At 62.0% G+C, this 26,973-nt stretch overlaps 3 protein-coding genes and 1 non-coding gene across 6 annotated transcripts; 1 reads left to right on the plus strand and 3 right to left on the minus strand.

Annotated features, from left to right (window-relative positions):
- Positions 1–228: 228 nt before the first annotated feature.
- On the minus strand, positions 229–7,003 carry Cnn2 (calponin 2). Its single transcript, XM_003460895.5, has 7 exons — positions 6,845–7,003; positions 4,160–4,281; positions 3,491–3,557; positions 3,261–3,398; positions 2,217–2,333; positions 1,977–2,123; positions 229–1,270 (listed from the first exon to the last, which is right to left on the minus strand). Exons 1-7 carry the CDS (start codon positions 6,905–6,907, stop codon positions 1,004–1,006), a joined length of 921 nt encoding a protein of 306 aa, XP_003460943.1. The 5' UTR covers positions 6,908–7,003; the 3' UTR covers positions 229–1,003.
- A 2,495-nt stretch (positions 7,004–9,498) lies between these two features.
- Positions 9,499–9,605, minus strand: LOC111755146 (U6 spliceosomal RNA). The gene has a single exon (XR_002789727.1). It is a non-coding gene; the product is annotated as a U6 spliceosomal RNA (small nuclear RNA).
- Positions 9,606–9,911: 306 nt separating this feature from the next.
- Positions 9,912–17,664, plus strand: Tmem259 (transmembrane protein 259). Its single transcript, XM_003460894.5, has 11 exons — positions 9,912–10,330; positions 14,251–14,532; positions 14,770–14,869; positions 14,943–15,053; positions 15,162–15,284; positions 15,356–15,456; positions 15,553–15,610; positions 15,690–15,773; positions 15,891–16,023; positions 16,107–16,206; positions 16,489–17,664. Exons 1-11 carry the CDS (start codon positions 10,082–10,084, stop codon positions 17,059–17,061), a joined length of 1,914 nt encoding a protein of 637 aa, XP_003460942.2. The 5' UTR covers positions 9,912–10,081; the 3' UTR covers positions 17,062–17,664.
- Positions 17,593–25,178, minus strand: Grin3b (glutamate ionotropic receptor NMDA type subunit 3B). 3 transcript variants are annotated; one of them, XM_063229205.1, is made up of 11 exons: positions 24,665–25,177; positions 22,872–23,470; positions 21,844–22,335; positions 21,303–21,699; positions 20,319–20,426; positions 19,160–19,305; positions 18,957–19,072; positions 18,712–18,863; positions 18,344–18,508; positions 18,188–18,252; positions 17,593–18,071 (listed from the first exon to the last, which is right to left on the minus strand). In XM_063229205.1, the coding sequence occupies exons 1-11, from the start codon at positions 25,094–25,096 to the stop codon at positions 17,699–17,701; spliced, it is 3,045 nt and encodes a 1,014-aa protein (XP_063085275.1). In that variant the 5' UTR covers positions 25,097–25,177; the 3' UTR covers positions 17,593–17,698. The 3 variants fall into 3 exon arrangements, with proteins under 3 accessions (XP_063085275.1, XP_063085273.1, XP_063085274.1); XM_063229203.1 differs by having other exon boundaries at positions 21,303–22,335; positions 24,665–25,178; XM_063229204.1 differs by lacking the exon at positions 20,319–20,426 and having other exon boundaries at positions 21,303–22,335.
- Between the last annotated feature and the right edge of the window lie 1,795 nt (positions 25,179–26,973).

The following is a 26,973-nucleotide window of genomic DNA, read 5'->3' on the forward strand; positions in this document are numbered from 1 at the left end:
GGCAGGGAGTTTGGGGCCCGGCTCCCTCCTTTCTTCCTAACCTCTCCCTTACTCAAGTCCTGGGCTTAAGCGCAGATTCACCTCATAGGTTTCGTGTTTGTTCCCCCTCGGCCCCCCCAGGCTGCCTCTCCTCCCAGAGCCCCTCCTGCAAAGGATCAAAGCAACCCTCGCCCACACACGCACCAGAGTCTCTCGGGGTGCTGGGGGGAGACTCCCCGAGCTCAGGCGTTTTTTTCTTAAAAACGGAGGTTTTTATTGCTCTGGTCCACATTGGTATTTCACATTTTCTCATAGTCCAGGGGCCCCTGGCCGGGGGTCCGTGTCCAGTACTGAGCGGGGCAGTGCGGGCAGGGACAGCAGGGTGAACACAGCTGGCTGGGGTGGGGAGCAGAATCCCCAAGGGCCACAGTGGGGGGCAGGGGTGGGGGCCATCGGGGGTCCTGAAGACTCCCACAGTTTAGGGCTGAGTCAGGTACCCACAAGCCGCTAAGGTGGGGGATGGGGGACACACGACACGAATCTGGGGCCAGGTTCCCCTGCCTGGTCCTGTTTCTGCCCCATACAGCTCGGCCCAAAGCCTACTGGGAAATCTGAGGTCTGGAGCCCCTGCCCCACCCCCCAGCACCCCAACGCGGCCAACTCCTTCCCCACCTAGTGGCTCAGTCCTGCAAAGGTACAGAAAGAGGATGGGGGAGCCGAGCGTGCTGGTGCACACCTGCAGCCCGGCGCTCAGGAGGCTGAGGCAGGAGGATCTTTGCAAACTAGAGGCCAGCCTGGGCTACACAGTGAGTTTGTTCCAGCCTAAGATATGTAGTAAGACCCTGTCTCAAAAAAAAAAAAAAAAAAAACACCCAAAAATCAAAACAAAAGAGGAAAAGTTCCCGGCACCCCCCCCCCCATCCCACCCAGCCCTGCACCACTGAAAACATTAAACAGAAAAGAAGAAAACATAGAAGACTCAAAACCCGGGGCGGAGGGATGAGGTGGGGGTCAGCAGGGTGCCTCAGCAGCCGGCCTCCTCCTGGTAGTAGGGAGGGTACTCGGAGGAGTCCCCTGGGCCATCACTGATCCCTGAGGAGACCCCGTCGGCTGGGCCCTGGGGACAATACTTGGGGTCGTAGATCTGGCGGCCAAGGCCGAACACCTGGCCACTCTGGTTGGCGCCCTGTGTGTACCCCATCTGCAGGGACATGGAAGAGTTATCGCACTTGTCGGTCCCCAACTTGGTGTCGTAGATGTGCCGCCGGGTGCCCGGAGCCGTCATGCCCACCTGGAGAAAGACAGGAGGGGTCAGAGCAGGGCAGGAAGAGAAAAGGGGTCCCACGGTTCCCAGGTGGTTTCCCCGGCTGCTGGGAAGCCAGATGCAAAATCCCTATGCAGCTTATGCCTGTCATCCTAGCAGTCTGGGAGGCTGAGGCAGGAGGATCTCCAGATCTACTATAGCTGCAGCAACTTAGTGACATCAGTGACATGCTGTCTTAAAACATTATCAAAAAAAATCTCTTGGAGTCTTTCCAGGGCTTGCTGCAAACTGAGGTGTGGATCTTTGCTCCCCAAGGGCTCCTATCCTTTTAACTTGAAACCTGACTGTTCTACTTTCTCCCTGCCTGACAGGGAGCTCCTTAGCTGAGGCTCAGTCCTCCAGGGAATCTGGATCACATGGACACCTATGCCCAACTTGGTGGAAAATCTGAAGATCTTATGGTCTTTTCTCATTTCTTCTTGTGCAGTACTAGGAATGGAACCCAAGGCCTCCACACTGAGCTGCTTTCCAGCCCATTTCTAATTTTGAGACAGGGCCTCACTAAATTGCCCAGGCTGGGCTTTGACGTGGAATCCTCCTGCCTCAGCCTCCCAGTGTACCAGGCTGAGAGACGTGCACCCCCAGAGCGGGCTTCCTAGGATCTTTTGGGGGAAACCGAGGCACAGGGCAGTGCAGAGACTTCCCCAGAGGGGGCAGTGCAGCCGTGGCCGACCTGGCTGGCACACTTGTTGGTCCCCATCTGCAGGCTGATGGTGGAGTGGTCCATGGGCGGCAGGATGTGGTTCTTGGGGTCATAGAGGTGTCGCCGGGTGCCATAGGCCGTCATGCCTGACTGGCTGGCACACTTGTTGGTGCCCATCTGTGGGAGGCACACATGCGGGGAGGGGGGGGTCAGGCGGGCCCTGGCGCCGCCCTAGGAGGACACCAGGGCCCCGAGTCACGGCAGGGTCACCTGCAGCCCGATGACACACTGGCCAGCCTTCATGGTGGCATCGTCAAAGTTCCGCTCCTGCTTCTCCGAGTACTTGACCCCGATGTCCACACCGCTCTGCAGCCCCTTTGTCTTGGCCTGGGTAAACAGAGGGGTGAGGAGGATGCAGGGTGGTGGGGAGCCTGGATCTGGGTGGGCAGTGTGGCCTGGGGAGGCCCAAGGAGAAAGATGCAGCCTCCATGACAGGAGGAGACTCTCACACGTGCAAGATCCAAACCGGGCGTGGTGGCGCATGCTGCAATCCCAGCACTCGGGAGGCTGAGGCAGGAGGGTCCCTGGGAGTCGAGACCAGCCTGGGCTACGAGTGAGCTCAAGGCCAGCCTGGACTGCACAGTGAGACACCGTCTCAACAAATATTGTGGCGATCCTCCTGCCTCAGCCTGCTGAGTGCTGGGGTGACAGGCGTACTCCACAACACCTGACCAGACCTGGCATTCTAGGGCTGCCTTTACCTCCTCTGGCTCACCTGAGCCAAGCCCTTCTCTCCACCCTGGCCAGACCCTGCCCAGTCCTGCCTGTCTCTCAGCCTGGGCTCCCACAAGGAGCAGGATGGGGGCTCAATTCCACAACCCAAGACCTCCTTCCAGGGTTTGGGTGCGGCTCAGGGGCGGCACCAACAGCACAGAAACCAAACCAAAGCAAACGGGAAGCCAGGTGTGCAGGCACAGGCCTGCCTTCCCAAGGCTCGGGAGGCCGAGGCAGGAAGATCACCAGGTGGTGGAGGCCAGCCAGGCTTTGCAGCAAAATCATCTCTCAGAAGAATCAAAAGAAAAAAGGGAAAGGGGGGCGGGAAGTTGGGATTTAGCTCAGTGGCATAAGCGCCTGCCTTGTAAGCAGGCAGTCATGAGTTCGATCCCTGGTACCGAAAAAGACCAAAAAAACAAAACAAAACAAAAAAAAAAAAAAAAAGAGAGAGAGAGAGAGAGAGAAAGGGGGCTCCGCGCACTGCCCCCACTGTGCTGTGTGACCACCATGCTGGGCCGCTGCAGTCCCCCCGAGCCTCACCTTCCCCGCCAGCGCCAGCAGAGACACCTGCACTTGGGTCAGGTTCCCGCTCTCGAACAGGTCGTTGGCCTCAAACAGGTCCACCGGGTTCATGCCGTAGCTGACCATGGCCTTGATGAAGTTGGAGAGGTTTTCTAGCTGGGAGGAGGCAGGAGCAGGGTGAGCAACGGACCCCGGCCAACTGGGTCCAGGGCGAACGGCCGCCCCTCCTCCTTCCAGCCGTGCCCTACCTGGTGCCAGTTCTGCATGGACCGGTTGATCTTGGGTACCGAGCCTGGCTGCAGCTTGTTCATGAGTCTGGGGGGACAGGGGCAGAGCATCACTCATCAGGAGCCTCAAAACTCCCCCAAGCGCAGGCCTCCTGGGCAATCTTGCTGCTTGACTGACTAAATGACCATCTTTCCTTATGGTACTGTGGATGGATCCCAGGGCCTTCACCCCTGAGTTGCAGTCCTAGACCTTTTAAAAATTTATTTACTTTGAAACGGGGACTCAACACGTTGCTAAACTGCCTAGGCTGGGCTGGAATCTGTGATCCTCCTGCCTCAGCCTCTCGAGCGCTGGGATTACAGGCACGTACCACCACGCCAGGCTCTGTTACCGTTTTTAATGTACAAAACTGTGGAAGTCTGAATATCTCGTGAAATGGCCAGTGTAATGGGATTGTTCACTGTCAGAGACCCCTCACGGGGCAATAAAGACAAAAGCCCAGCAAGGTGTCACACATCTGCCATCTCAACTGCTCAGAAGGCTGAGGCAGGAGGATCTCCCGTTTGAGTCCTGCCTGGAAAACTTAGCAAGACCCTGTCTCAAAATAAAATAAAATAAAATAAAATAAAATAAAGCACGGCGGCTGAGGGGAGAGTGCCCGCCTATGAAGCCAGCGCCCGCCCACTCACGTGCACAGGATGACCCCATCCTTCAGGCCCTTCTGGAAGTCAGGGCCGATGGCCAGGCCCGTGAGGCCCTCGATCCAGCTGCGCAGCTCGGCCTCCTTCTGCGGGTTGTACTTGGACAGGAGCTGCAGGGGTGGAGGGCGAGGGCTGAGCAGGCAGCGGGAGGAGCCAGGGGAGGCTGATGCAGGAGAGCGGCAAGATGCCACCCAGCCCGGAGAACTTAGCGACTCAGCGAGACCCCAGCGCAGAGGGAAGACATTAGAAGAGTCTGGCACGAGGAGGCCCCGGCCCCATCCCATGTGCGACCCTGCAGCAGTCAGTACATTCACAGTGGTGTGCGGCGCCATCTTGAATTCCGTTCCATCACCCCCAAACACCTGTCCCCTCCCCTGCCTCACCCCCAGGGCCACTTCCTGTCTGAGTCCACCTGTCCTGGGCGTTTCCTGTGCTTGGAGCCCATGCTGTGTGTCTTCTTTTTTTATTTTTAGATACAAGGTCTCAGGTTATGTAGCCCCAGGCTGGCCTCAGATTCACAGGGATCCTCCTGCAATCCCTGCACTAGGGAAGCTGAGGCAGGAGGATCTCCAGTTGAAGTCCAGCCTGGACAATTGAGGGACCTAGCAAGTGAAATAATAAAAACATGCCAGGGGATGAGAAAGTCCTGGGGGCCACCCCAGTACTGCACCACTAAGTAAACAAGGAGAAACCCGCCGAGGTCACAGAGCCCCTGCCTTCCTTAATGGAGAGATGGGGCCCTTCCCTCACTGCTCACTCCCCAGCTCCCCAGGGACCAGAGGGACCCAAGAGGCCCTTTCCTGGGTTTGGTTCCCCCATGCCCAGCTCCCCATGACCAGTGACAGCTGCCTCTGGTCTTGCTCGGTTTCTCCCCTGTGCAACGGAATCATTTGCACAGCAGGTGTGTGTGTGTGTGTGTGTGTGTGTGTGACGGGGTGAACCCAAGGTCTGCACACTGAGCCTCTCTTTATGTCCATATTTCCACACAGCGCGGTCTTGCTAAGTTGCCACCTTGCCCAGCCTGGGCTCTGAGTAGAAACCTTCCTGCCTCAGCCTCCCAGGCCTCGGATGACAGCCGTGGAACAGCACGCGGGCGGCCTGGAATCAGGTTCTCCGTGCAGGCGCCCCACTTCCTGCTTTGTGCTCTAAACTAGGCCACAGGGGATTTTAGCACCTGCACAGGGACACAGGACAAAAGGGGACAACCCAACAGACCGGCGGCCACCCGGGGCTCTGGGTTCCCACCGCCCAAGCTGCAGTGGCCTTGTCCCATCCCGGGAGTGGCAGCTCGGGAGACCCAGGTCCGCCCCGCCTGCGCCCACAGCGGTCACCTCCCTCCGCCCTCGGCGCATTCCAGCTGCCCTCAAACTGCCAGGAATGTGGCCCTGGCCTCTGAGGCTAAATTGAGACCAGCTGTTCCCAGAGGCCCGGACCCCGGCCCAGCGCGCATTGCACGGCAGCTCTGTCTCCCCAGGCCTGGCCAGCGTGCTCCGGGGAAACTGAGGCACGAGCCTCACCAGAGGTCCCTGGCGTGCCCCGGCCTGAAGCGGCTGTAACGCCTTCGGGCTGTGCGCTGGAGGCCCAGGAAAGGCCACTTCCAAAGCGAGTGCGACCTGGAGGTGACCCCAGGCGGGGGTCGGTCCGCGCCACGCCCACCAACGCCACGCCCACCACAAACCACGCCCACCCATCTGGCTGGACAAATGCAGGGGACCCAGCTCTGTCCCCCAGGGCCGTCGGTCCCGGTTCCTCAGGGAGAAGCTCCCCTGCTCAGGGACAGCGACCCGGCTCGTAGGCCACCCTGCCTGCATCCCCATCCTCCCCTGCAGAGGTGGCTCCCGCAGGCCTAGGCAGGGACGCAGGGCCGGGCCAGGCAGGACAGTGTCCTCCGCGTGCCCCGACAGGCCGGCCGTGACATCACCTTCCATCGCCCGTGGGTGATGACAGCCACCCCTGCCCCAAGCCCCCACCCCAGCTCTCCCCTGCCGGAAGATGCTCTGCGACTCCGCCTGCGCCCAGCTCCCACTCGGGCCCAGAATTACTGCTTTCTGTCTTTATTTTAGTTTATTTATGTATTTATTTAGGTTTTAGTACCGGGAGTGACTCGAACCCAGCACCAGGGGCCTCACACTGAGCTCGGCCGCCCGCCCCTTTGTTACCCTGGGAAAAGCTCTGGCTGCGCCGCCAAGGCTGGACCTGACTGACCTTAGGATCCTCCTGCCTCAGCCTCCTGGAGCGCTGAGAAGACAGACCTGGGCCACCCCAGCCAGTTTCCAGGTGACCAACTCCGCGCACACTGAGGGGCCCCTCCGCTGTCCCTCAACTCCGTGCGATGGGGAGCAAGCTGGGATCTGGGCCCCGTGGCCCCCCAGCCCAGGTGTGTGCGGCAGGAAATTCCGCTGGGGGCCCCCTACGCCCTCTCCAAAAGCCACCAGCCCCGCCCCTTCCCCTCCCAAAGAGGAGCACCCCAAAAGCAGAAGTGAAGAGGAAGGAACAGCTGGGGTCCCCTAGACCCCGGGGCTTTCTCGGGCTCTGAGCCAGGCGCGCCCAGATCTCCCTGAGCGCAGGGCAGCCCCCCAACTCCCCAGATGTCGGGGAGGGCCGGGGTACCCCTGCACCCCCTGGTAGCCGTCGTCCCCGAGGGCTGCTGCGCGGGTCCGAGCCAGGACTCACCCGGTTCTTGACCTCGGCGGAGAGCCCGTACGAGGGACCCTTGTTGAACTGCGTGGAGCTCATGGCGGGACGTGCGGGCGACAGGACGCGGAGCGACTGGACGGGGACCCGGGCCCGGGACCGGGCGGGCGCGGAGGGGGCGGGCCCGGGTGGCGCCGCCCCCCGCCGCTGATTGGCTCGGAGCGCAAATGCCCTTATAAGGCCGGGAAGGGCCGAATTCCTGCGGCCGCAGACTTCCTGAGTCTCCGGGACCGCCGACCCCCGCCCGCCGGCTGGGCCACCCCGCCGCCCGCGGGAAACTGAGGCAGGCTGGGGCTTGGCTCTGCACCGCCCTGTGCTTCCTGCTGGGAGCTCTGGAGTCTCCCTCACACCTTTATCTGGGTCTCAGTTTATCTTTTTTGTACCTTCGTGGGATTTGTTGGGTGGGACCCTTGGGGGGTGCCAATGAAAACCCTTCTGTGTCACTCAGAGGCAACTCCCAATCTGCCCGTTCCTCCCCGGGAACTCTCACAGCACGGGGATGGCCAAGGGGACGGGCAGACTTCTCTGCAGGGGGGAGGATGGGGCTGGGGCTTTAATGGATGTATAGGAGTTTGCCAGTCCAAACGGGAGTGTTTTCTTGTCAGCACGAAAGGATGGCATGAGGGCTGTGGTGATCCGATCAGCTGGGAAAATAGAGCGGCTGTGTGGGAAAGGGCTTTGAGCGGAGAGCTGCAGACAGCTGGGAGCCAGTGGAAGTTGTGAACGGAAGTGAGCTCTGGCTAGGTTAGGCGTCGCATTGGGCCAGACACACAGTGAGCGTTTAATAAGTGCTTGAGCCTATTATTGATCTATCAGCGGATCAATAAATTGCCAAATGAGTAAAGGAGCCATCCTCTGTTTGTTCCCTTGTCTGTGTGCTGGAAGAAACACTGCCGCATTGCTGGGACAGTTTGCAGCAGGGAGCCTGCTTGAAAACTGTTCAAAGAAACCTTCCTGTCAGAGGGGAGATGGGAGGTGAGGTTTTGAGGCTTAAGTAAGAGGACACTTCTTACTTAATACTTCTGGTAAGTGGTTGGCTGGGTTCCTTGAAATCTTGGGGATGACCTTCCCGGGGATGATTCCTCCCTGAGGCCCTGCTCGCGGAACATTGGTTTCCTCTTTTGGCACCTGTCATTCTCCCATTCCATCTCTGAGTTTGAGACCCAGTGGGGTGGTTTAGGTGAATCCTTGCACTTCTGGGTCTTGGTTTTGAGGTCTTGGCAAGTGGGCCCTGGGGCTGGGGTATCTCTACAGAGCCAACTGTGGGGCCAACTGCCAGCATGACAGCCCCCTAAACAGAAGCTCAGGGGATTCCAGAGATCCTCCTGCCTCAACCTCCCAGGAGCTGGGATTACAAGTGTGCACCACTAGGCTTGGCTCAAAATTTTTAAAAATTGGGTCAGGGAATTAGCTCAGCAGCACAAGTGCCTGCCTGGCAAGTGAAAGGTCATGAGTTTGATCCCCAGTAATGAAAAAAGTTTTAAAATTATTATTTTGTTATTATTACTTGTTATTGTTATTTGACATAGGGTTTTACTGTGCAGTCCAGGCTAGCCTCGGACTCGCTATGTATGTGGTAATTCTCCTGCCTCAGCCTCCCAGGTGCTGGGATCACAGGCGTGTGCCACCATGCCTGGCAAAATTAAAAAAATTTTAAAGCGGTGATAGTGTGGCTCGGAGGCAGAGCCCTTACTTACCATGCATGAGGCCCTGGGCTCCATCCGCAGCAGAGCAAAAGATAAATATTTGCAGAGTGCCAGGCAGGCACCTGCCCAGAGCTGACTGCATCAGCAGAGCAGAGAAACTCAGGAATTTCGGGCTGGGCAGCAGGAACCCGGAGGGTCTCAGGGACTTCTTGGCTTCCTTTGGGAAGAACGGGCTGGGCCTCTGGACCACCTGGACCCCTCACCCAGGATGTCACAAGTCTTCCCAGGTCTCACCGTGGGAAGGTTTGGGGCCCTGGAAGGACACGGCTGGGAAGAGCGTTTTGGAGACCCCGAGCAAGATCTCAGCCTGCTCCATGTGAGGTCTGGCCCCGAGGAGTCGGGTGAGGACGGATTACTACACCCACCGACTGGAATAATGCTAGCAAATGACAGCAACAAGAAGGCTGTTTCACCCGGGCGCGATGGGCAGGCAGGCTGGTAATTCCCAGTGCTCTGGAGGCGGAGGCAGGAGGATCCCTGGGAGTTCGAGACCAGCCTGGGGCTACATAGACTCTGTCTCTAAGAACAAACAGAAACCCACCCGCCCAAATTAACCATGGATGGTACATATGTACATAACAGTGTCAAAGTCGTGCATTTATTTTATTTTATTTTATTTTTTTTTTTTTTTGTCTTTTTCTTTTTTATCGGTACCAGGGATCAAACTCACGACTGCCTGCTTTCAGGCAGGTGCTTATGCTGCTGAGCTAAATCCCCAGGCCCAAGTCGTGCATTTATTAAGCACCTCCTGCATACAGGACATTCTGTGCAACAGGAAGCAAGTTAGGGCTGGGAAAGGTATCAGAAGGGGCACCTGGGAGGTCTTTCCCAGTGTCTGACTTGGCCATCAGTTGCGTTTCTTACATTCGTCAGGTGCTTCACAACTGCCTCTGTCAAAGGGGGCCCTGGCAAGATATGTTTGTACTCAAAAATATGGAACGCTTCACGAATTTGCGTGTCATCCTTGCGCAGGGGCCATGCTAATCTTCTCTGTATCGTTCCAATTTTAGTATATGTGCTGCCGAAGCGAGCACAGACGTGAACTTGGAGCTTTGGCTATTTAAGGACCAAAATTATACTTACTTCACAGATAGGTCGATTTGTGTCTTTTTTTTTTTGTAACATCTCATCCTAGAATATCTTCTCTAATCATAGTTACTTTGAATGTCTCTCAGCACGCTAAAGAATCTCAGATGTTGATTAATTTGACTTAAAAAAGTCTTGCTGCCGCGTAGGCTTATGGGATGCCGTATGCAAAAGAGACTGTGGCTCCGCCCTCCTCCCCTAAGCCAACAACTCAGGCCGCCCACGAGAGGGTGGGGCCTCCGCGGGCGGCCGCGGGCATCCCAGGGTGCCCCGCGGACCGGCGGCGCTCTGGCCGGCCGGGCCTCTCTGGTGTCTTAGGGCCCGGTGGAAACGCGAGCGAAGGCGGCGGCGGCGGTGTCCGGGGCCTGCGGCGGCCCGGACACGTCTCGGGCACTTGCTGACCGGTAGGGCGACGCGGGGAGGCATGTCAGAGCACGCGACGCCCGCAGCCCCGGGGCCCGGGCCCAACGGTGGCGGCGGCGGCGGCGGTGGCGGTGGCGGCGGCGGCCCGGCCCCCGCGCGCGGACCGCGCACCCCCAACCTGAACCCCAATCCCCTCATCAACGTGCGCGACCGGCTCTTTCACGCGCTGTTCTTCAAGATGGCTGTAACCTACTCGCGGCTCTTCCCGCCTGCCTTCCGCCGCCTCTTCGAGTTCTTCGTGCTGCTCAAGGTGACCGACCCCGACCCCTGGCCTCTGACCCCGGCGGCCCGCCGGCTCCTGGCCTGGCCCCCCAAACCTAGATCGGGCCGACCCTTTGGGATCTTAATGGCTCTGACCTCTCACCTGGGATATTTTGGACACGGTGCCGCCTTGGGTTCCCCATGGCAGAAGCCCAAAGGTACCCTGTTGGTAGTCGCTGGTCTCGCCTTCGCCTGACCTAGATCCCCACCTTCTGCAAACCCGGAGCCCCACCCCGACCTGCCAGGACCAGGGCCAGGGCCAGGGCCCTCCTCCCCCTGCCCTTTGACCCCGATTCTGCAACCTCGATCTTGGCCCCAGGATCCTCTGTCTCCCTGCTGGACCCTTCCACCCGGTGACGGTGTTCCCCTCCTGACACCTTGCGCTGCCCACGCTGCCTTCTCCCTACACTGAATCTCGCAGCCCTGCGTGTGACTTAGCTGAGGTCACCTCGCTAGGGTTAGCAGCAAAGTCACACCCAGCGCCGACTCCTCTGGCTCCTCCAGTTGAGCCCAGCCGCCCAGCCGCCGGCTGATCCGGCTGTCAGGCTGTCACTAGCTGTGGTCCTCGGGTTCCCCGAGTTCGGAGTCTTGCTGGAGTGACAGCTGACAGCATTCGGAAGACCTGGAGCTGGCCGGCTGCCTGCACTCCGGGTTTCCCAGCCATCTAAATGGGGAAGGGCAGGGGGAGGTTTGCTTCCTTGCCTGATGGGAGTGATGGTCAGTGAGGCTGGTGGACAGGTCCCCAGCCTGGGCCAGCTGCTCAGGGCACTGCTTTTGGGGCTCAGGAGAAGGAGCTGGAGTCTGACCACTGGACAGACCTGGGTGTGGGTCCTGGCCCCCACCATAGCCTCGGAGAGACCCTCCCAGGGCCTCCGGTCCCTGCTGTGGGGAACCAATGCCCCCGAGCAGGTGCTTGGCCCATCTTTAGCGTAATCCCCAGGAGAGCTCAGTCACTTGAGCCCAGTGTGGAGGGTTACTGAATGAGGGCTCCTCCATCCGGGTCCCCCATGTCTTCAGATGTCGACCTTGTGGCCGTGGGGTGTGTTTTCCCTGGGACACTGCATGCCTTCTGAAAGAAGTCCCTGTGCCCCCAGCCAGAGCTTGGCACAGCCAGTGCTGTGCCCTGGGATTGCTGCTCCCAAAGGTGCTTCCTGGTGGCCTCTGTCCTGGTCCGGCTGCTTCCCCCATCAGGTGTGATGATTGTTGGGTCATCCCTGCAAGCCCTTAGCCACCTCCAGGCAGGAGGCACTGTCAGGATCAGAAACACCCCACATACACACACATTGCACCAGTGCCCGAGCTCTGGATGCACAGTCAGCCCCGTGCCTCTCGGTTGCTCTGTGAGGCTGAGCCCAGCTGGTTGCTGAGTTCAGGGAAGCTCTGCTCCTCGCTTCCTGCTTGTGCGAAGGGCTGGGCTTCCGCGGCTCCGTGGAGGGATGGTGGCTGCTTCCTCTGGGCCTGTGCAGCTGGGCACCTTGGTCCCCACGGCTGGGCTGAGGTGCTGTTAGGAACCCCCAGCTATTGCTGGGTTCTGGGAAGAGGTAGCAGCCAGGCCACTGTGGGAGGGACCCTCAGAAGGGCCGGTGGGTTGAACCTGGGATGTCAGTGGCCAGCACTGAACACCAAGAGGTGTTCTTGGGGCAGAAAGCCCTTGACTCGTGCTGCCTCTAAACACAGGTGGGGGCCCCATCTCTGCTGGGCAGGATGGCCAGGTGCCCCTCTCGAGGTCACTGGGAAGACTTGCCTGGTGGCTGTCTCTGTGGGAGGAATGACCTGTCGCCTTGGGATGGGACACCGTGTAGGTTTTCCTGGCTGGGGCTCAGGCTCTGCGAGCCGTCCGGGGGAGGAAGGTGTGGCCCCACGCCTGTGTCCCTTAGTCAGCACTGGGAGTGAGGCAGCCGGCACTTGGCCCTTGATCTGTGAAGAGACACGGAAAGGCCTGTGGGGAGGCGGTATGTTGCTTGCTGGAGCATGGGCCGGGAACTGGGGGGGCTCTTGGAGGGGCTGAGGAGTGCAGCCTGGGGTCTGGCCTCTGACCCAGGCTCTGGTCTCCTCCTACCGTCCGACCTGGGGGCACAGTGTGAGTGGGCCAGGGTGGTGGCGGAGGACGGGGTGTCCAGGCAGCAGGGTTTGGGCAGGATGCTAGCACAGAGGGTGATGGGTGGACGGCACGGTGCCAGGGTGAAGGGCTACAGCATGGAGCTCCCAGGGGACATGGGACCGAGTGTGGGTGAATGTGGCTGCACACTCCTGCTTCTGACTGTAGAAGGAAAACAGAGGCAGGGCAGAAGGCAGGCTGCCTGCAGTGGGCCCACTCTGAGAGGTGACGTCAGAGTCGCAGTGGAGTCCTTGAGTGCTCCCACCACACCCCTGGTCCTTGAAGGACTGCTCACTGGGACCTGTGCTGGGTGCAGTGGGCGAGTGTCCACCTGAGGTCTGCAGTCTTCTCTGGGGGACCTTTGGGGATCCTAGGGCCACCCTGGGAGCATGCCCTCACCCTCGGACCACAGGCCACAGAAGTGTGACCCCAGGAAGCTCCAGCACCCCAGGCCCAGCACCATGCAGCACCCTCAAGTGTTGGCACGGTGCCCAGGGAGGTCCTTTGCAGTGGACTGGGTTCCCAGCCCCCAGAGAAGGCCTGGGAGACCCCAGGCGCCATCCCCTGCACCAGCTCCTTGGGATGGGGTCCTGCCGGATGCTCGGCTCCTGGCTTGTGTCTGTCTCCCTGGTGCTGTGGCCTCTGCCTCTTTGGGGTTTTAGGCTGCGGAGATGGAAACTCAAGTTCCTGTTGGCCTGGGAGGCGGTGTCCCAGCTCCCAACCAAGGAGCCTGTGGGGGCTCAGCTCTGTGCCAGGCGGTGGGCTCAGGGAGAGGGGTGGGGTCCTGGGTCTCCCCTGCGGTGTGCTCATGCCATCCTGTGGCCTAGTCACTGTCATCAGGCCAGGTGGGCACTGCACTCTGGCAGCACCTCCCTAGAGAGCCTGGAGCAAACCCCAGGTTGCGCTGTAACCCTGCTGAGTGCCACACGGCTCCCTGGCACCTGGGGGGGGGGTGGCTGATGACCAGGTCGGTGCCACCTGTGTGCACAAGTGTCCTGCCTGCCATGCACACTGAGTCGGGGTGGGGAGGGCTACCTGGCCTCCACCTGTTCCGTGCACATATGTGACATATGACAGCCACATATGTCCCTAGACATTGCCCATTGTCCCCCAGGGACAACACCAGCTGAGCACAGAGCCTCTGGTGGGGGATCCTGGGTACCCCCAAGGACTCCACACTCTGGGATCTCCTGCCCTGCAGAGGTCCTGGGCCATCACCCACAGTGACAGCCACACACTGAGCAGGGGGGGGGAGGTCCCCAAAGCTCTCTGGTCACACCGACTGCCCTAGCTGTCCAATGGGCTCGAGGACTAGGCCGGATTTCCCCGTGGTAACCAGTGCCCAGCACAGGGGTCCCTGTCAGCACCTCAGGTGGGTGTCCTGGGCATCGCATGGTGCCGAGCAGGGTCTCCAGCCTCTGCCTGCTCCGTGCCAGGGGGAACCCAGGGCTAACAGTCGCCAGTATCCCCCAAGGACAGTCATCCCGAGAATGGCCACTGTCCCATTTTACAGATGGGGAAGCCGCTTGTCCCAGGTGGAGCAACCGGGCCTTGCCTTGGGAACCTGGCCCACTGGGGCTTGGCTGTGTCCTGGGCACCTATGTGGGTCCAGCATGGGGGGCACTATTTTTAGCAGGTGAGATCAGGGGCTCAGAGGGCACCACAGGCCTGAGTATAAGGCAGGGGACAGCCACGAGGCCAGAGTAGGGACACGGCAGAGATGGTGGCTGATGGTGCCTACAGCCCTTTCCTGTGTGCTCGTAGAACCGGAGGCCCCCTGCGCCCCACTCACTGCCCGGCTCTGCCCGCAGGCGCTGTTCGTCCTCTTTGTGCTGGCCTACATTCACCTCGTCTTCTCCCGCTCCCCTGTCAACTGTCTGGAGCATGTGCGGGACAAGTGGCCTCGGGAGGGCGTGCTGCGCGTGGAGGTGCGACACAACTCCAGTCGGGCGCCCGTCTTCCTGCAGTTCTGCGGCAGTGGTGCCCAGGCTGGCTTCCCGGGCCTGGCTGTGGAGCCTGGCGGCATGCAGCCAGAGGATGAGGAAGAGGAGGAGGAGCTGACCATGGAGATGTTTGGGAACAGCTCGGTCAAGGTGGGCTGCAGCCAGGGCCTGAGGGGTGGTTGTGTGACCTCGAATACTAGGGTCTCCTCTGCACTGGGGTCCTGGCGCTGCCCCTGTCCCAGGCAGAGGGCCACCTGGGCCCTGACCAATGAGCTGGCTTTGGACACAAGGGACATCCCAGAGGCTCCAGGACCCCACCCACCACCTGGGCCTGGCCGAGCCCTCCTCGCCAGACATGTTGACCCCCCTGTCCCTGGTCACCCGCAGTTTGAGCTGGACATAGAGCCCAAGGTGTTCAAGCCACCTGCGGGCACCGAGGCCCTGAACGAAAGCCAGGAGTTCCCCTTTCCCGAGACGCCCAGCAAAGGTACGGGGGTGCCCAGCCATGAGGGTGGGGTGCTGAGCCCCTGCCGGCGCCCCTGACCTGCCGGCTCCCACAGTGTGGCCGCAGGATGAGTACATCGTGGAGTACTCTCTGGAGTACGGCTTCCTCCGGCTGTCACAGGCCACACGCCAGCGCCTCAGCGTCCCAGTCATGGTGGTCACCCTGGGTGAGCCTGGCCTTCCCTGGGCTCCTGCCGGGCAGAGCGGGGCAGTGGGATGGGGGGTGGGCAAAAGTCCCGAGCTGCCCCCGCCAACCCCCCTGCCGCTGCCCACAGACCCCACGCGGGACCAGTGCTTCGGAGACCGCTTCAGCCGCCTGCTGCTGGAGGAGTTCCTGGGCTACGACGACATCCTCATGTCCAGCGTGAAGGGCCTGGCAGAGAACGAGGAGAACAAGGGTGCGGCCCGGGCGCACTGGGGAGGGGGTGGGGCGGGCCAAGGCGACCCCTGCTCACCGCCACCCCCACAGGCTTCCTGCGCAACGTGGTGTCCGGAGAGCATTACCGCTTCGTCAGCATGTGGATGGCGCGCACATCCTACCTGGCGGCCTTCGTCATCATGGTCATCTTCGTGAGTGCCCCGCAGTGGACAGGGCGGGCTTTGGGGGCTCGCGACCCCCACCCCCGCACCTCTGACTGCCCCCCTCTCCACCCGGCGCCCCCGCAGACCCTCAGCGTGTCCATGCTGCTGCGCTACTCGCACCACCAGATTTTCGTCTTCATTGGTGAGTCCCGGCCACCGCCTCGGGGTGCGGGTGCCAGGTGCTGGGCAGGTGCTCACTGTGGCCCCCCTCCCGCCCGCAGTGGACCTGCTGCAGATGCTGGAGATGAACATGGCCATCGCCTTCCCCGCCGCCCCGCTGCTCACCGTCATCCTGGCCCTCGTGGGTGAGGACCTTCCCTCTCCCTTCCCCTGCCCTCTCCTCCCCTCCCTTCCCCTCCCCTTCCCTCCCTTCCCCTTCCCCACCCTGCTTGTGCCCTGCAACCCAGCCCGCTGTCCCCCAGGCATGGAGGCCATCATGTCCGAGTTCTTCAACGACACCACCACTGCCTTCTACATCATCCTGATCGTGTGGCTGGCCGACCAGTACGACGCCATCTGCTGTCACACCAACACCAGCAAGCGCCACTGGCTGCGGTGAGCTGCGGGCCGGGCGGGGGGAGGGGGGCGGGAGCCGGGTGGGGTACAGCTGCACGCCCTGATTCATGCCTGGCCTGCAGGTTCTTCTATCTGTACCACTTCGCCTTCTATGCCTACCACTACCGCTTCAACGGGCAGTACAGCAGCCTGGCCCTGGTCACCTCCTGGCTCTTCATCCAGGTGCAGCCCCCACCCGAGGCAGGGACCCTAGTGCGGGAGGCGAAGGGAGACAGAGGTCGGGCGGGAGGCTTGGAGAAGGGCCGAGCTTCGCGGCAACCTGCCCGGGCAGCTGGGGTGCCCTTGGCCTCCGGGTTCAGGGATGGGCGGAGCCGCTTCTGCCCTGGTGTGGGCGGAGCCTCAGGTCAATTCCACGCAGGCGCTTCTGTGACCAGAGGGCCGTGGGCGGGGCCTGAGGCCGTGGGCGGGGCTGACTCCGCTCGCTCCCTCCTCCCCCGCCCCCAGCATTCCATGATCTACTTTTTCCACCACTACGAGCTGCCCGCCATCCTGCAGCAGATCCGCATCCAGGAGATGCTGCTGCAGACCCCGCCGCTGGGACCCGGTGCCCCCACCGTGCTGCCGGACGACCTGAACAACAATTCGGGCGCCCCGGCGGCCACCACCTCCTCCTCTGACCCCGCTAGCCAGCCCCTCGCCCTGGGTCCTGGCTCAGCCGGAAGCGGCGGGGTGCCTGGGCCCGGGGTCGCGCCCGTGGCGCCCAGCAGCTTGGGGGCCATGGCTGCGTCGGTGGCTGGGGGCGACCTGGGCTGGATGGCAGAGACTGCCGCCATGATCACCGACGCCTCCTTCCTGTCCAGCCTGGGCGCCTCGCTCTTGGAGCGGCGGCCTGCCGGACCCTTGAGCCCCAGTGGGGGCCCACCCCGCACCCCCCAGGACAGTGCCCCCCAGATTCCCCCCTTGGCACCGGACACCACGGCCTCGCCAGCAGCCACCCGGGATGGGCCCGTCCCCTTCCCCGCCCCCTTTCCCGCCCCCAGGACCCCAGCCGACTCGCGCTCGGAGGTTGGGTCCTGAGCATAGCAGCTGCCACCTGTCCCTGGTCCCAGCTGGCGGGCCTGACCTCGGAGCCCGTGGTGGGGAGGCAGTCCCTGATGGGGCCGGGGGGGGGGGGCCCTCCCCAACTGCCCGTCTGCGCTCTGGCGGTGGCTGTGACATCAGTGAGGTTTGGGAGGCCCGACCTTCCCCGGTGCGCGGGCCCGGCGTGACCTGCTAGGAAGCTGTGTGTGTGGTGGTCTGTGAGGAGCGGAGCGGCCGCCAGAGGCTCCGGAGGGGTTCGGCGGGAGGCGTGGGGCACCTTCCTGAGGCAGGGCCCAGTGGCCGGCCACAGTGGGGAGCGGCTGTCTCGGGCCACGGGGCTCAGCCAGCCTGGCTGCCAGGTGCTCCCCACGCAGTGCCTTTCCGTCCGCCCCTCCCCGCACTCTGCAGCTTGGGGTCCCGGGGCGTGGAGCTGCGCCGTGGGCACGGCCTGCGCCCAGGTGCAAGTGTCAGCAGCACACGCGCGGGGTGGCAGCGGGAGCCAGGCGCTCGGCGAGGATGAGCGCAGCGTGCATTCCATTCTATTTAATTGCAGTGTACAAAATTGTGTTTGTATATAGAATAAACTGTCCGCGGACAGCGTCCCGTCTGCGCTTGCGTGTGGGCAAGGGTGGCCTCATGGTGCGTCCTCAGGGACCGGCGCGGGCTGCAGCAGTCGCAGCGGCCGGTGGCGGGTGCCATCCCCGAGCCGGGCCCGGAGCTCCCCGCGCCGCAGCAGGGCCTGGCGCAACCTCTCACGCACAGCCTCTATGTGCTGCTCCAGCTCCTCCAGCTCTCCCGGCCGCGGTGGCGTGGGGGACCGCCCGTTGGAGCACAGCCAGACGGGACCTTCAGGCTGCCCGGGCTCCTTGTCCTGTGCCGCAGCCACCGCAGGTTCCAGCAGGAAGCGCACGCGGCGGCGCTCTGTGCCCACGGCCCGGCGCACGCGTTTCCACTGTCCAGGGCTTTCGGGGTCCGCCTGAGTGTCCTGCTGCCGTTCCTCGGGGTCACTGGGGACAGGGGACGGGGCTAGGCAAGGTACCCACTCCGCACCCTCGCTTCTGCCCAGGTGCTTTTGGAGGGGCGGCAGAAGCGCGTCAAGGACCCTCCCCGAGTCCCCGCTCACCTGGACTCCACCTCCAGCCGCTCCGAAGCCCGGGGCCGCTCCGTGTTGAGCGCGCGGTGGATTTTCTAGACCCCAGACAAAGGCCGGCGGGTTGGCAGCGGGACAGGAAGGCAGCAGCGCTGTCCCCCAGCGCCCACGCACCCCGCAGCCACCCACCTGGCTGGTGTGCAGCCAGTACTGCAGACGGCGGCCCCGGCGGATCCGCGGCAGCACCAGGCGATAGAAGACATGTTCGCCCAGCGAGCTGAGCAGAGCGCTGCCCAGGCCCAGGCAGAGCAGCAGAAACAGGCCCGAGAAGTGGTAGATGCCCATCTGCAGGGTCTGGGGTGGGGACACAGGGGCTCGGGCTGCGCCCCGCGCGGAGAGGCGCCAGCCGCACTGGACGGGTGGAGGAGGGGCACCGAGCAGGAGCGCGCAAGAGCAGACCAACGTCCACGTTGGCCATGGCAGGAAGTTGGGTGCCTGGACAGGGCTCAAGGGCTCCCCTGCCCGTCACCGACCCTGTGCCCGGGGCCCTGGCCCACCTCTGTGACCGCGAAGACTCGCTTCCCGCAAGGCACCATCTTGTACCACTTGTCGTGGAGCAGGTCGATGAAGCCCGAGGACTTGTAGCGGCTGATGAACTCAGACAGGTTGGAGGTGAGCGGCGAGTTCTGGGGCAGGCCGATGCCGTAGCCTGGGGGAGACCAGGGCCAGTAGGATGGGACCCTGGGTTTGGGGGAGCCTCGGTCAGGCCTCGGCCCCCTCGCGCCCCCTCTGGCTCTCTCACCCTCGATGGCGAAGGGCTTGCCCACGGTCAGTAGCTTGCAGTCGGGATCGATGGACACCTCGTAGTCCAGGAGTGCTTTGTCCATGATGAAGGCGTTGAGCTTGGGGGGGTCGCTCCTGCGGGATCCAAAAGGGGGAATGGGTGGGTGAAGCCACGCCCCTTCCCCGAGGCCACGCCTCCTATCAGACCCCGCCCTGACTCACGTGAGCATGGCCACACCTCCTGGCGTGGTGGGGGCACTGTGGCGCCGCATGTGGGCGTGCATCTCCGGGAAGCTAGCCTTGATGTAGGCCTCCGCGCTGCTCTCCCACACCGTGCCGAAGCGGAAGCCCTGCGGTGGGTGATGCAGCTGCGCGGGGTGCGGAGACTCCTCAGTGGGAACCGGTCATCGCCTCCCCAGCTCCGTCGCGCGTGCCCGGAGGGTCCCTAGGTCCTGATCACCTGCGCACGCGTGCATCACCCTGCCCCGCCGATGCCCGAGAGCCCCGAGCAGACGCCACCCAGAAAGGCCCAGTGTTCTCCCCCAGCACCCGTGCCTCCAGCCCTCTAGCTCAGGCCTCCCTGCCCCGGACCCGCTGAGTCGCCCTGCCCTGGTTTCCCTGTGTTGACCCTGGCCTCTTGTCCAGGAAGCCACCAAGTGGGATTTATGCTAAAAGTAAAAGTCCTCATCTAGCCAGCTGTGATGTACCTCCCAGGCCTGACATCCCAGTACTCTAGGAGGCTGAGGCAGGAGAATCACAAGTTCAAGACCAGCCTGGGCAGTTTAACAACTCAGACCTCAAAATTTAAAATAGAAAGGTCTGAGGATGTAGCTCAGAAGGAGAGCCTCCCTGGGTTCCATCCCTAGTAGCACAAAGGTACAGACGTGGTGGTACCTGCCAGTCATCCCAGCACTAGGGAGGCCGAGGCAGGTGGCCGAGGCCAGTCTGGGCTAAACAGTGAGCTCAAGGCCAGCTTAGAGTACATAATAGGACCTTGTTTAAAAAAACAAGAGTGGGGCTGGGGATTTAGCTCAGCGGCATAAGCGCCTGCCTTGCAAGCAGGCAGTCGTGAGTTCGATCCCTGGTACCGAAAAGACAAAAAAATAAATAAATAAAAATTAAAAAAAAACAAGAGGCCAGGGATTTAGCTCAGTTGTTTAAGTTCTTGCCTGACTGTAGGGCCCTGGAATATTCACAGGTGAAACTCAAAAGCTCTGAGGCCACTTTCAAAATAATCACTGGTGGGCACTGGTGCCATGACAGGGTAGTTAGGGGTTGGCTCAGGAGTGTCCAGAGCATCACGAGGTTCACTGCTCAGACTCTGGAATGTTTGAAATTGGTATTAAAAAGAAAATCTAAGCTGGGCATGTGTGGCACACACCTGTAACGTGAGCACTTGGAAGGCTGAGGCAGGAGGATCGTTGCGAGTTTGAGACCAGCCTGGGCTACAGAGTGAGCTCAAGGCCAGCCTGAGCTGCACAGCGAGACCCTGTCTCAAAAAAATAAAAATAAAAATCTGTGTTTGGTACATCTGTCATCTCAGGAATTAACTGGAAGGCTGAAGCAGGAGGATCACAAGTTCAAGCATGGCCTGGACAACTTAGCAAGATCTCGTCTCAAAATAAAAAACAAAAAGGTCTGGGCATGGTGGGAAATGCCAGTAGTAGTCCAGCAGACTGGAGGCTGAGGCAGGAGGGTTGCCACAAGTTCAAGGTCAGCCTGGGTTACAGACTGAGACCCTGTCTTAAACAAACAGAAAATAGGGATGTCATGTGGGAAGGTCCTGTGTTCCATCCCATTAGTGGAAAATGAAAACCCTGCTCTGTCCTCAGCCCCCATGGCTCCCACCTCCCTTGGGGCCAAAGCCCGAGTGCTCCCTGCAGTCCACGGGGAGCACTCCCTGCCCGGGCACCTCCGCACCGCCTCCTCCTCCTCCTGTCTCCTCAGTTCCCCCTTGCTGCTCGGGCCGCGCTGGGCTCCCTCCTCCCCCAGGGCCTCTGCACCGTTGTGCCTCTGCCTTGCTCCAGAGGCCCATGTGCCCACTTCTTATTTCCTGCTTTTGGGGAGTTAGGGGGACCTCTGTGAGGGACTTTCAGTTTCAGTTTAGTTTAGTTTTGTATTTTTGTGGGGTTTTTCAGTTTTGATTTTTTGAGATGGTCTCTGTATATAATGCAAGCTGGCCTTGAACTCCAGGTGACTCTCCTGCCTCAGCCTCCTGAGTGCTGCAAGACAGAGCTGGCCCCAGAGCAGGGCATGGGCTGGGCGAAGGGTGCGGCGAAGGGTGCGGCTGGGTGACAAAGCCCCAGCCCAGCCTGCCTCACACCTCGGCGACCCGGCGGTGCAGCCCCGCCCTGGGCCCACCCACCTTGGGGTCGTGGATCCCTGACAGCTCCTCGAAGGTCTTGTCCCCGACCATGACGGCGGCCAGGTTGGCCGTGTAGGTGGACAGCACCAGCAGGCAGAAGATGGCCCAGAGGTTCATGAGGAAGCGGCCGGTGGCACACTTGGGGCTCTTGCTGGACCCGGTGCGGCCGAAGAGGATGGCATAGCAGAGGTTGAGCGCCGAGGAGTAGGAGAAGACGGTGCCCCTGTTGCGGCCGCGCGGGGTGAGACCGTAGGGGCTGCGCCACTCGTACAGGGTAAGGAAGAGCGCGGTGAGGTGCAGCGCGGCGAAGACGCCCAGCCACATGGTCCAGTGCAGTGGCCACATGAAGGCGCCAATGGGCGAGGCGGTGTCCCGCGCACGCACCATGATGCCCAGGCTGGTGGAGAAGAAGGGGCTGGTGAAGTCCATCACCCGCGAGCGTGCCGAGTTGATGCTGAAGCTGGTGACCGCCATGTGTGCCGTGCCGGCCAGCAGGTCGCCCACCAGCCCGGTCCAGCGGCCATCCCGCAGGGCGCCATACTTGCCGTCACCCACGATGTACAGCTCGAAGTCGAAGGGGGCGTCCTCGGCCAGCCGGGCCAACAGGTCCATGCAGTAGCCGTAGCAGCACTTGCGCAGGGCACGTGGGGCTGAGCCGTTGGCCAGCGCGGCAAACATGGAGTCGAGCGTGGCCGAGTTGTTGGTCCCTGGGTCCAGGCACAGGTGTCCAGCGGGACACTGCCCGTCCTCGTCAGGCTCCCGGGCGAACACGAATGGGTGCTCTATCAGCGTCACCACACGCAGCTTGGACCGGGCCCTGGTGCCCGGCAGAGGCAGGGGACGTGCGGGCACCGTGCCCGGCTCCAGGTCCAGACGTCCATCCCGCCAGTTGCCCACGGTGGCCCAGGCTGGGGCACCCCGAGGATCCTGGCGCAGACTCCACAGCCTGAACTGTCTTGACATGTGTACCTGAGAGGTGGCCGTCACCCACACAGGCCCCGTGAGGCCCTGGAAGGACGTGTTGGCCAGGAACCTGGGGGTTGGGTGGGCAGGGGGTCACACTGGCATCTCGCAGGGCATCCGGTCCCCACATTGGGGACCACAGTTCCCCATCATCCCTCTTGCCAAGGAGGACGCTATCTCCACTACAGGGGACATCACTAGCCCACAAACTCCACAGGCTCAGGACTGGCCACACAGGGGCTGTCCACTGAGAGGGCACTGCCTGGCCTGGCCTTTTTATGTTTTTCATTTGTTTGTTTATTTATTGGGACAGGTCCAGCCATATACTTCCGTCTGGTCTGGAACTCACTATGTAGCCCAGGCTGACTCAGAGCGATCCTCCTGCTTCAGCCTCCTGAGTGTTGGGATTACAGGCAGGCATCACACAGCCAGCATGACTTTTCTTAATTCTGGAAACAGTTTTGCTAAATCACTCATTTGCCCAAACTGACCTCAAACTAGCAATCCTCCTGCCTCAGCTTCCCAGGGCGCTGGCATGATGGGTGTGAACCACCCGAGGGCAGGGGTGGCTGTATAATGGGAGTCCCAGGGGAGAGCTGTACTCACCGGGCCAGCCAGCGCCCCCGGGACTCTGGCCCTGCAGGCTGCAGGTTCTCACAGCTGAATGCGGCTGGGAGCAGGGCGCGTTCTGGCTGTACTTGGGCAGCAGTGCCCAGGGCCTGGGCCACCAGCACCACGGCATCGTGGATGGCAGCCTCCAGGGGGGGCCGGGCCACCTCGCCCAGCGCCAGCAGCCCAGGGGGCAGGCCGGCCGTGGCTCTGGGCAGTGCTTCTGGGGACAGTGGTGTGCCCAGGAGCCAGCGGGGGCCAGGGGGCGCAGCCTCCAGCACCTGCCTGGCACGGGCAGCGTCACAGCCCAAGAGGACAACCATGGAGACAGGTAAGTCCCCTCCCACAGGTGTCCCCAGGGCGGCCAGGCGTGCCCCCAACCCTGCGTCCCCAGTGTCCAGCCGGCTCAGGTCCAGCACAAGCCTCGGGGCGCGGCCAGCCCGGCTTCTCCAGAGGGCCACCAAGCCACTGGGGTCACGGACACGGCACAATGCCAGGCCCACATCCTCCCAGCCATGGGCCTGCAGCACGGCCACCAGCACATCCAGCAGGGTCTCCAAGGGGCTGGCCCAGTCCAGCTGCAGGTGGAACGGCGTCTGGGAAGTGGGCGGTCACAGTTAGGGTCAGTGTCCTCTCTCAACTCCTATCACTGCTTGAAAACCCAGCTGCTTTGCCCCTCCTCTATGGAGACTTCCCCATCCATCGGGCAGAATTCCAGTTCCCCTTCTGAGCTCCCCCAGCCTCGGGTCACTGCTTCCATCCCTGTTCCAGCCCCCCTACAACTGCCTGGGGCCCCTCAAGGGCTGAGGGTCACAGCTGCTTGAGGACAACCTGAATGCATGCGCAGAGCAAGCCGGAGCGCTCCTAGTGGACTCTTCCTCCCGCCCCTGGCCCTGCCCAGCGCTCCGAGATCTGCTCTCCGCAAGGGGACAGGTGACCCGACGCTCAAGCGGCCAGGGCGTTACTCCTGGGTGGACACGGGCGCTGCACTGCATGCCGGGAGACTGAGGGCGGTGGTGCTGCTCGTCCCTCGCACTGGGGTCCCAAGCCCGGGCCCGCGCGGCCCAGTGCAGTGCAGTTCCCGTGATGGGCTGCAGAGGGCGCCGCGGGTCGGGGTATGGGTCTCCTCTCTTTCCCCAGACCCGGGTAGTGGTGGGGGGAGGTGACCGAGGGCCCCAGGGCTGAACCCCAGAGCCAGGGGACCTGACAGGAGCCGGGCACTGGGGGGCTCCTTTCTGGCCCCGCGTGGGGTGTCTTCGGCCCGGTGTCCTTGTTGGGGTCCCGACTTCCTGCTGCTGAATTTGGGCCTGGGGTGAAGAGATTTAGTACCAGGACCCGCGGAGGAGGCAGGCGATGGCATGCGGATGGCCGCTCCCAAGGGTACCCCCCGCGTAGGGGTACCAAAATCATCGGGAGAGGGAACTGGGGGGGGGGGTCCTAGGAGGCCTGGAGAGGCCGGGATTCGCTCACCCAAACTGCACCCTCCGGAGAGGAAGGTGACCCGCCTGCCCTCCCAGACAAGCGCAGGCCCTGGGGGAGCGCAGGGGGCGGCGCGGAAGACCTGCGGGTGACCGCGCCGGCGCGCACGGCATCCGGCGGGGTCTTCGGGTGCATCCGTTCCGCGCGCCCCGGTTTCCCCGGGCCCCCAGCGCCTGGGTCGCCACGCCTGCGTCTGCCCGGGGCACCCGGCGTCCGGCGATGGGGTCCCTCGCATCCCGGGGGAGCCCCGGCACTTCCCGCCTCCCCGGGGCCCCGTTCCCGCGCGTCCTGGGCGCGCCGTCCGCGCGTACCGGGGCGCCGAGGGGCGCGCGCGCCTCGCGCCGCAGCAGGCTGAGCACCGGGGTCTCGGTGGCGGCCGCCAGAAAGTGGAGCTGCAGGAGCTCGGGCCGGGCCTCGGGGAAGGCGAGCAGGGCCGCCACGCCCGGAGCCGCCAGCGCCCGGCACAGGCCGCGGGCCAGCGAGGCGGGGTCGCGCGCGGGGGCCGCGGCGGCCGCCAGCTCCAGGCTGAGGTTGTAGGGCAGCGGCGGGGCCAGCGCGGCCCGGGCCAGGGCGGCGCGGGCGCGGGCGCGGACGGCGGGCGCGCGGGGCAGCAGGACCCCCAGGCGCACGGAGCCCCCGACGTGCGCCAGGACCCCGCACGGCTGCGGGTGGCCGCGGGCCGGCTCGGGCCCCAGGGCCAGGGCCAGCGCCAGGCCGAGCCTCAGGGCTCGCACAAACTCCATGACAAAGTTGCGGGTCGGAGCCGGGCGTCGCCGCCGCCACCGAGCCACCGCGCAGCAGGGGACCGCCCCTGCGGCCTGCGCAACCCTCGCCGTCCGTCTCGCCCTCCGTCTCGCCCTCCCGCCAGCTGCCTGCTGGTCCCTGGCGCCTGCAACCTGTCAGCGCAGAGCGGGATCCATGCCCGGGGCTTGGCCAGGGGCACACTGGACAGGGCCAAGAAATCGTGTCCTCATTTTATTTATTTATTTATTTTTTTCTTCTCTTTTTTTTTTTTTTTTTTTTTTTTTAAGACAGGATCTGATTATGTAGTTCAGGCTGGCCTCGAACTCTCTGAGATCTTCCTGCCTCAGCCTCCCTACTGCTCCCAGCTTCATGGGCCCCATTCTGTTGAATTCTGTAAGAAACTGCTCCCACACCGCACCCCTGTTCTCCAAGATCTCAGGCCCCACCCCCTGCTTACCAGCGTGGGAAAGGCTGCTCATTGCTCAGACAGGGAAACTGAGGCTTGGGCTCACATTTGTCTCCATTCCAAGAAGCAATGATCTCTGTAGTCCCTGAGTGGGTTTTCACATTGTGTGCACTCGGGGGCACTAAGACAGGCACTGAGGGCAGAGGGAAACCTGCCCTCTAGCCATAGGTAGCCAACCTGGAACACAGAATACCTCTTCACACATCAAAACCCAGTGCCAAATGCTCGATTCTGAGAAGCATTTCTTTTTTCCCTATGTGTGGGTAGGCTCAACTTTTTCTTTCTTTCTGAGACACTGTCTCACTATACAATTCAGGCTGGCCTTGAGCTCACTGTGTAGCTCAGGCTAGTCTGGAACTTGCAGTGGTCCTCCTGCCTCAGCCTCCCAAGTGCTGGGATGACAGGCTCCACCACACCTGGCTGAGGATTTCTCTTGATCTGCACACACCAGTCACTTTATAGTTGATGGCTGGGTGTGGACTCATAGCCCCCAGTGTCTTCCTGCTCCTCTAGGGTCTGTGGATTCACCAGGCCCCTCAGGCAGTCTGGGCACACAGTGGGTGTTCAGTAGATGTGGTCACTGGAGAGTGAGGGATCCCCTTGCTGAGTAGCTGCACATCCTGTCACCTGTCCCCAGGGAGGGGACAGTAGGGACACCCAGTCCTGGGGAGTGAATCTGCTTCTGCACACAGCCCTGTGTTCTCTTGGAGCCAGAATGAGAAAACGTTCCGTTATCTGCCAGACGATGTCAGCTGCCGGCAGCGAAATGAATTGGGATTTGGGATGCCTTCCCTGAGGGCTGGTGGCTGGGATCCAGGGGACAGAAGGGCCAGCTTGTCTCTGGGCCACAGGAGTCCTCAGAAATGGGGACAGGTTTCCGGTCAAAGACACCGTCTGTGGCTCAGGGAGCCAGTCAACAAACATTTCTGTGCAATGGTTTTGGGAGTACTGAGTCCCAGCTCTCCGGGTCTGTTTCCCCACTCATGCAAATCAGATAGGAGGAATTTCCAGCCCTAGCTGCTGAGGACTGAACTCGTAGAGTTTTATCAGGGTCACATACACAGAATTAACTGCGGTGCTCAGGTTTAAACCTGGGGGGGGCCCCTGTTGAGTCAGGCCCTTGTGGGCCGGAGATTTAGCTCAGCGGCATTAGCACCTGTCTTGCAACCACAAGGTCATGAGTTAGATCCCCAGTACCCAAAAAAAAAAAAAAAAAAAAAAAAAAAGGCTCTTGTTAGAAGGCTAAGTTGCCCACCCAAGACCCAAATTGCCCCTACATTCCCCTCCTTCTCCAGCTGGGCTCCCGAGGGGGTTGGTGACACCCTCGATGTCCCTTGGTTCTCAGGCAGCCTGCAGTGACCGCTTTGATAAAGCCAGGCAGGGTCACTTTCTTTCCTCTCAAGACGGGGT

Source organism: Cavia porcellus, unplaced genomic scaffold, assembly GCF_034190915.1.
Source record: "Cavia porcellus strain 051 isolate PalLab524CR breed Dunkin Hartley unplaced genomic scaffold, mCavPor4.1 scaffold_17, whole genome shotgun sequence".
NCBI classification, from domain to species: Eukaryota; Metazoa; Chordata; class Mammalia; order Rodentia; family Caviidae; genus Cavia; species Cavia porcellus.

Coding starts and splice junctions, on each gene's coding strand:
- Grin3b (XM_063229203.1), bottom strand. CDS start 25,096: ATGGAGTTTGTGCGAGCCCTGAGGCTCGGCCTGGCGCTGGCCCTGGCC. Junction 22,336..22,871: donor CGGGGGCGCTGGCTGGCCCG/GTGAGTACAGCT, acceptor CCCAACCCCCAG/GTTCCTGGCCAACACGTCCT. Junction 19,306..20,318: donor TCCAAGTGCTCACGTTACAG/GTGTGTGCCACA, acceptor CACCCCGCGCAG/CTGCATCACCCACCGCAGGG.
- Cnn2 (XM_003460895.5), bottom strand. CDS start 6,907: ATGAGCTCCACGCAGTTCAACAAGGGTCCCTCGTACGGGCTCTCCGCC. Junction 4,282..6,844: donor CCGCCGAGGTCAAGAACCGG/GTGAGTCCTGGC, acceptor CCACCCCTGCAG/CTCCTGTCCAAGTACAACCC. Junction 2,124..2,216: donor AGTGTGTCATCGGGCTGCAG/GTGACCCTGCCG, acceptor TGCCTCCCACAG/ATGGGCACCAACAAGTGTGC.
- Tmem259 (XM_003460894.5), top strand. CDS start 10,082: ATGTCAGAGCACGCGACGCCCGCAGCCCCGGGGCCCGGGCCCAACGGT. Junction 14,533..14,769: donor TTGGGAACAGCTCGGTCAAG/GTGGGCTGCAGC, acceptor GGTCACCCGCAG/TTTGAGCTGGACATAGAGCC. Junction 16,024..16,106: donor AGCAAGCGCCACTGGCTGCG/GTGAGCTGCGGG, acceptor CCTGGCCTGCAG/GTTCTTCTATCTGTACCACT.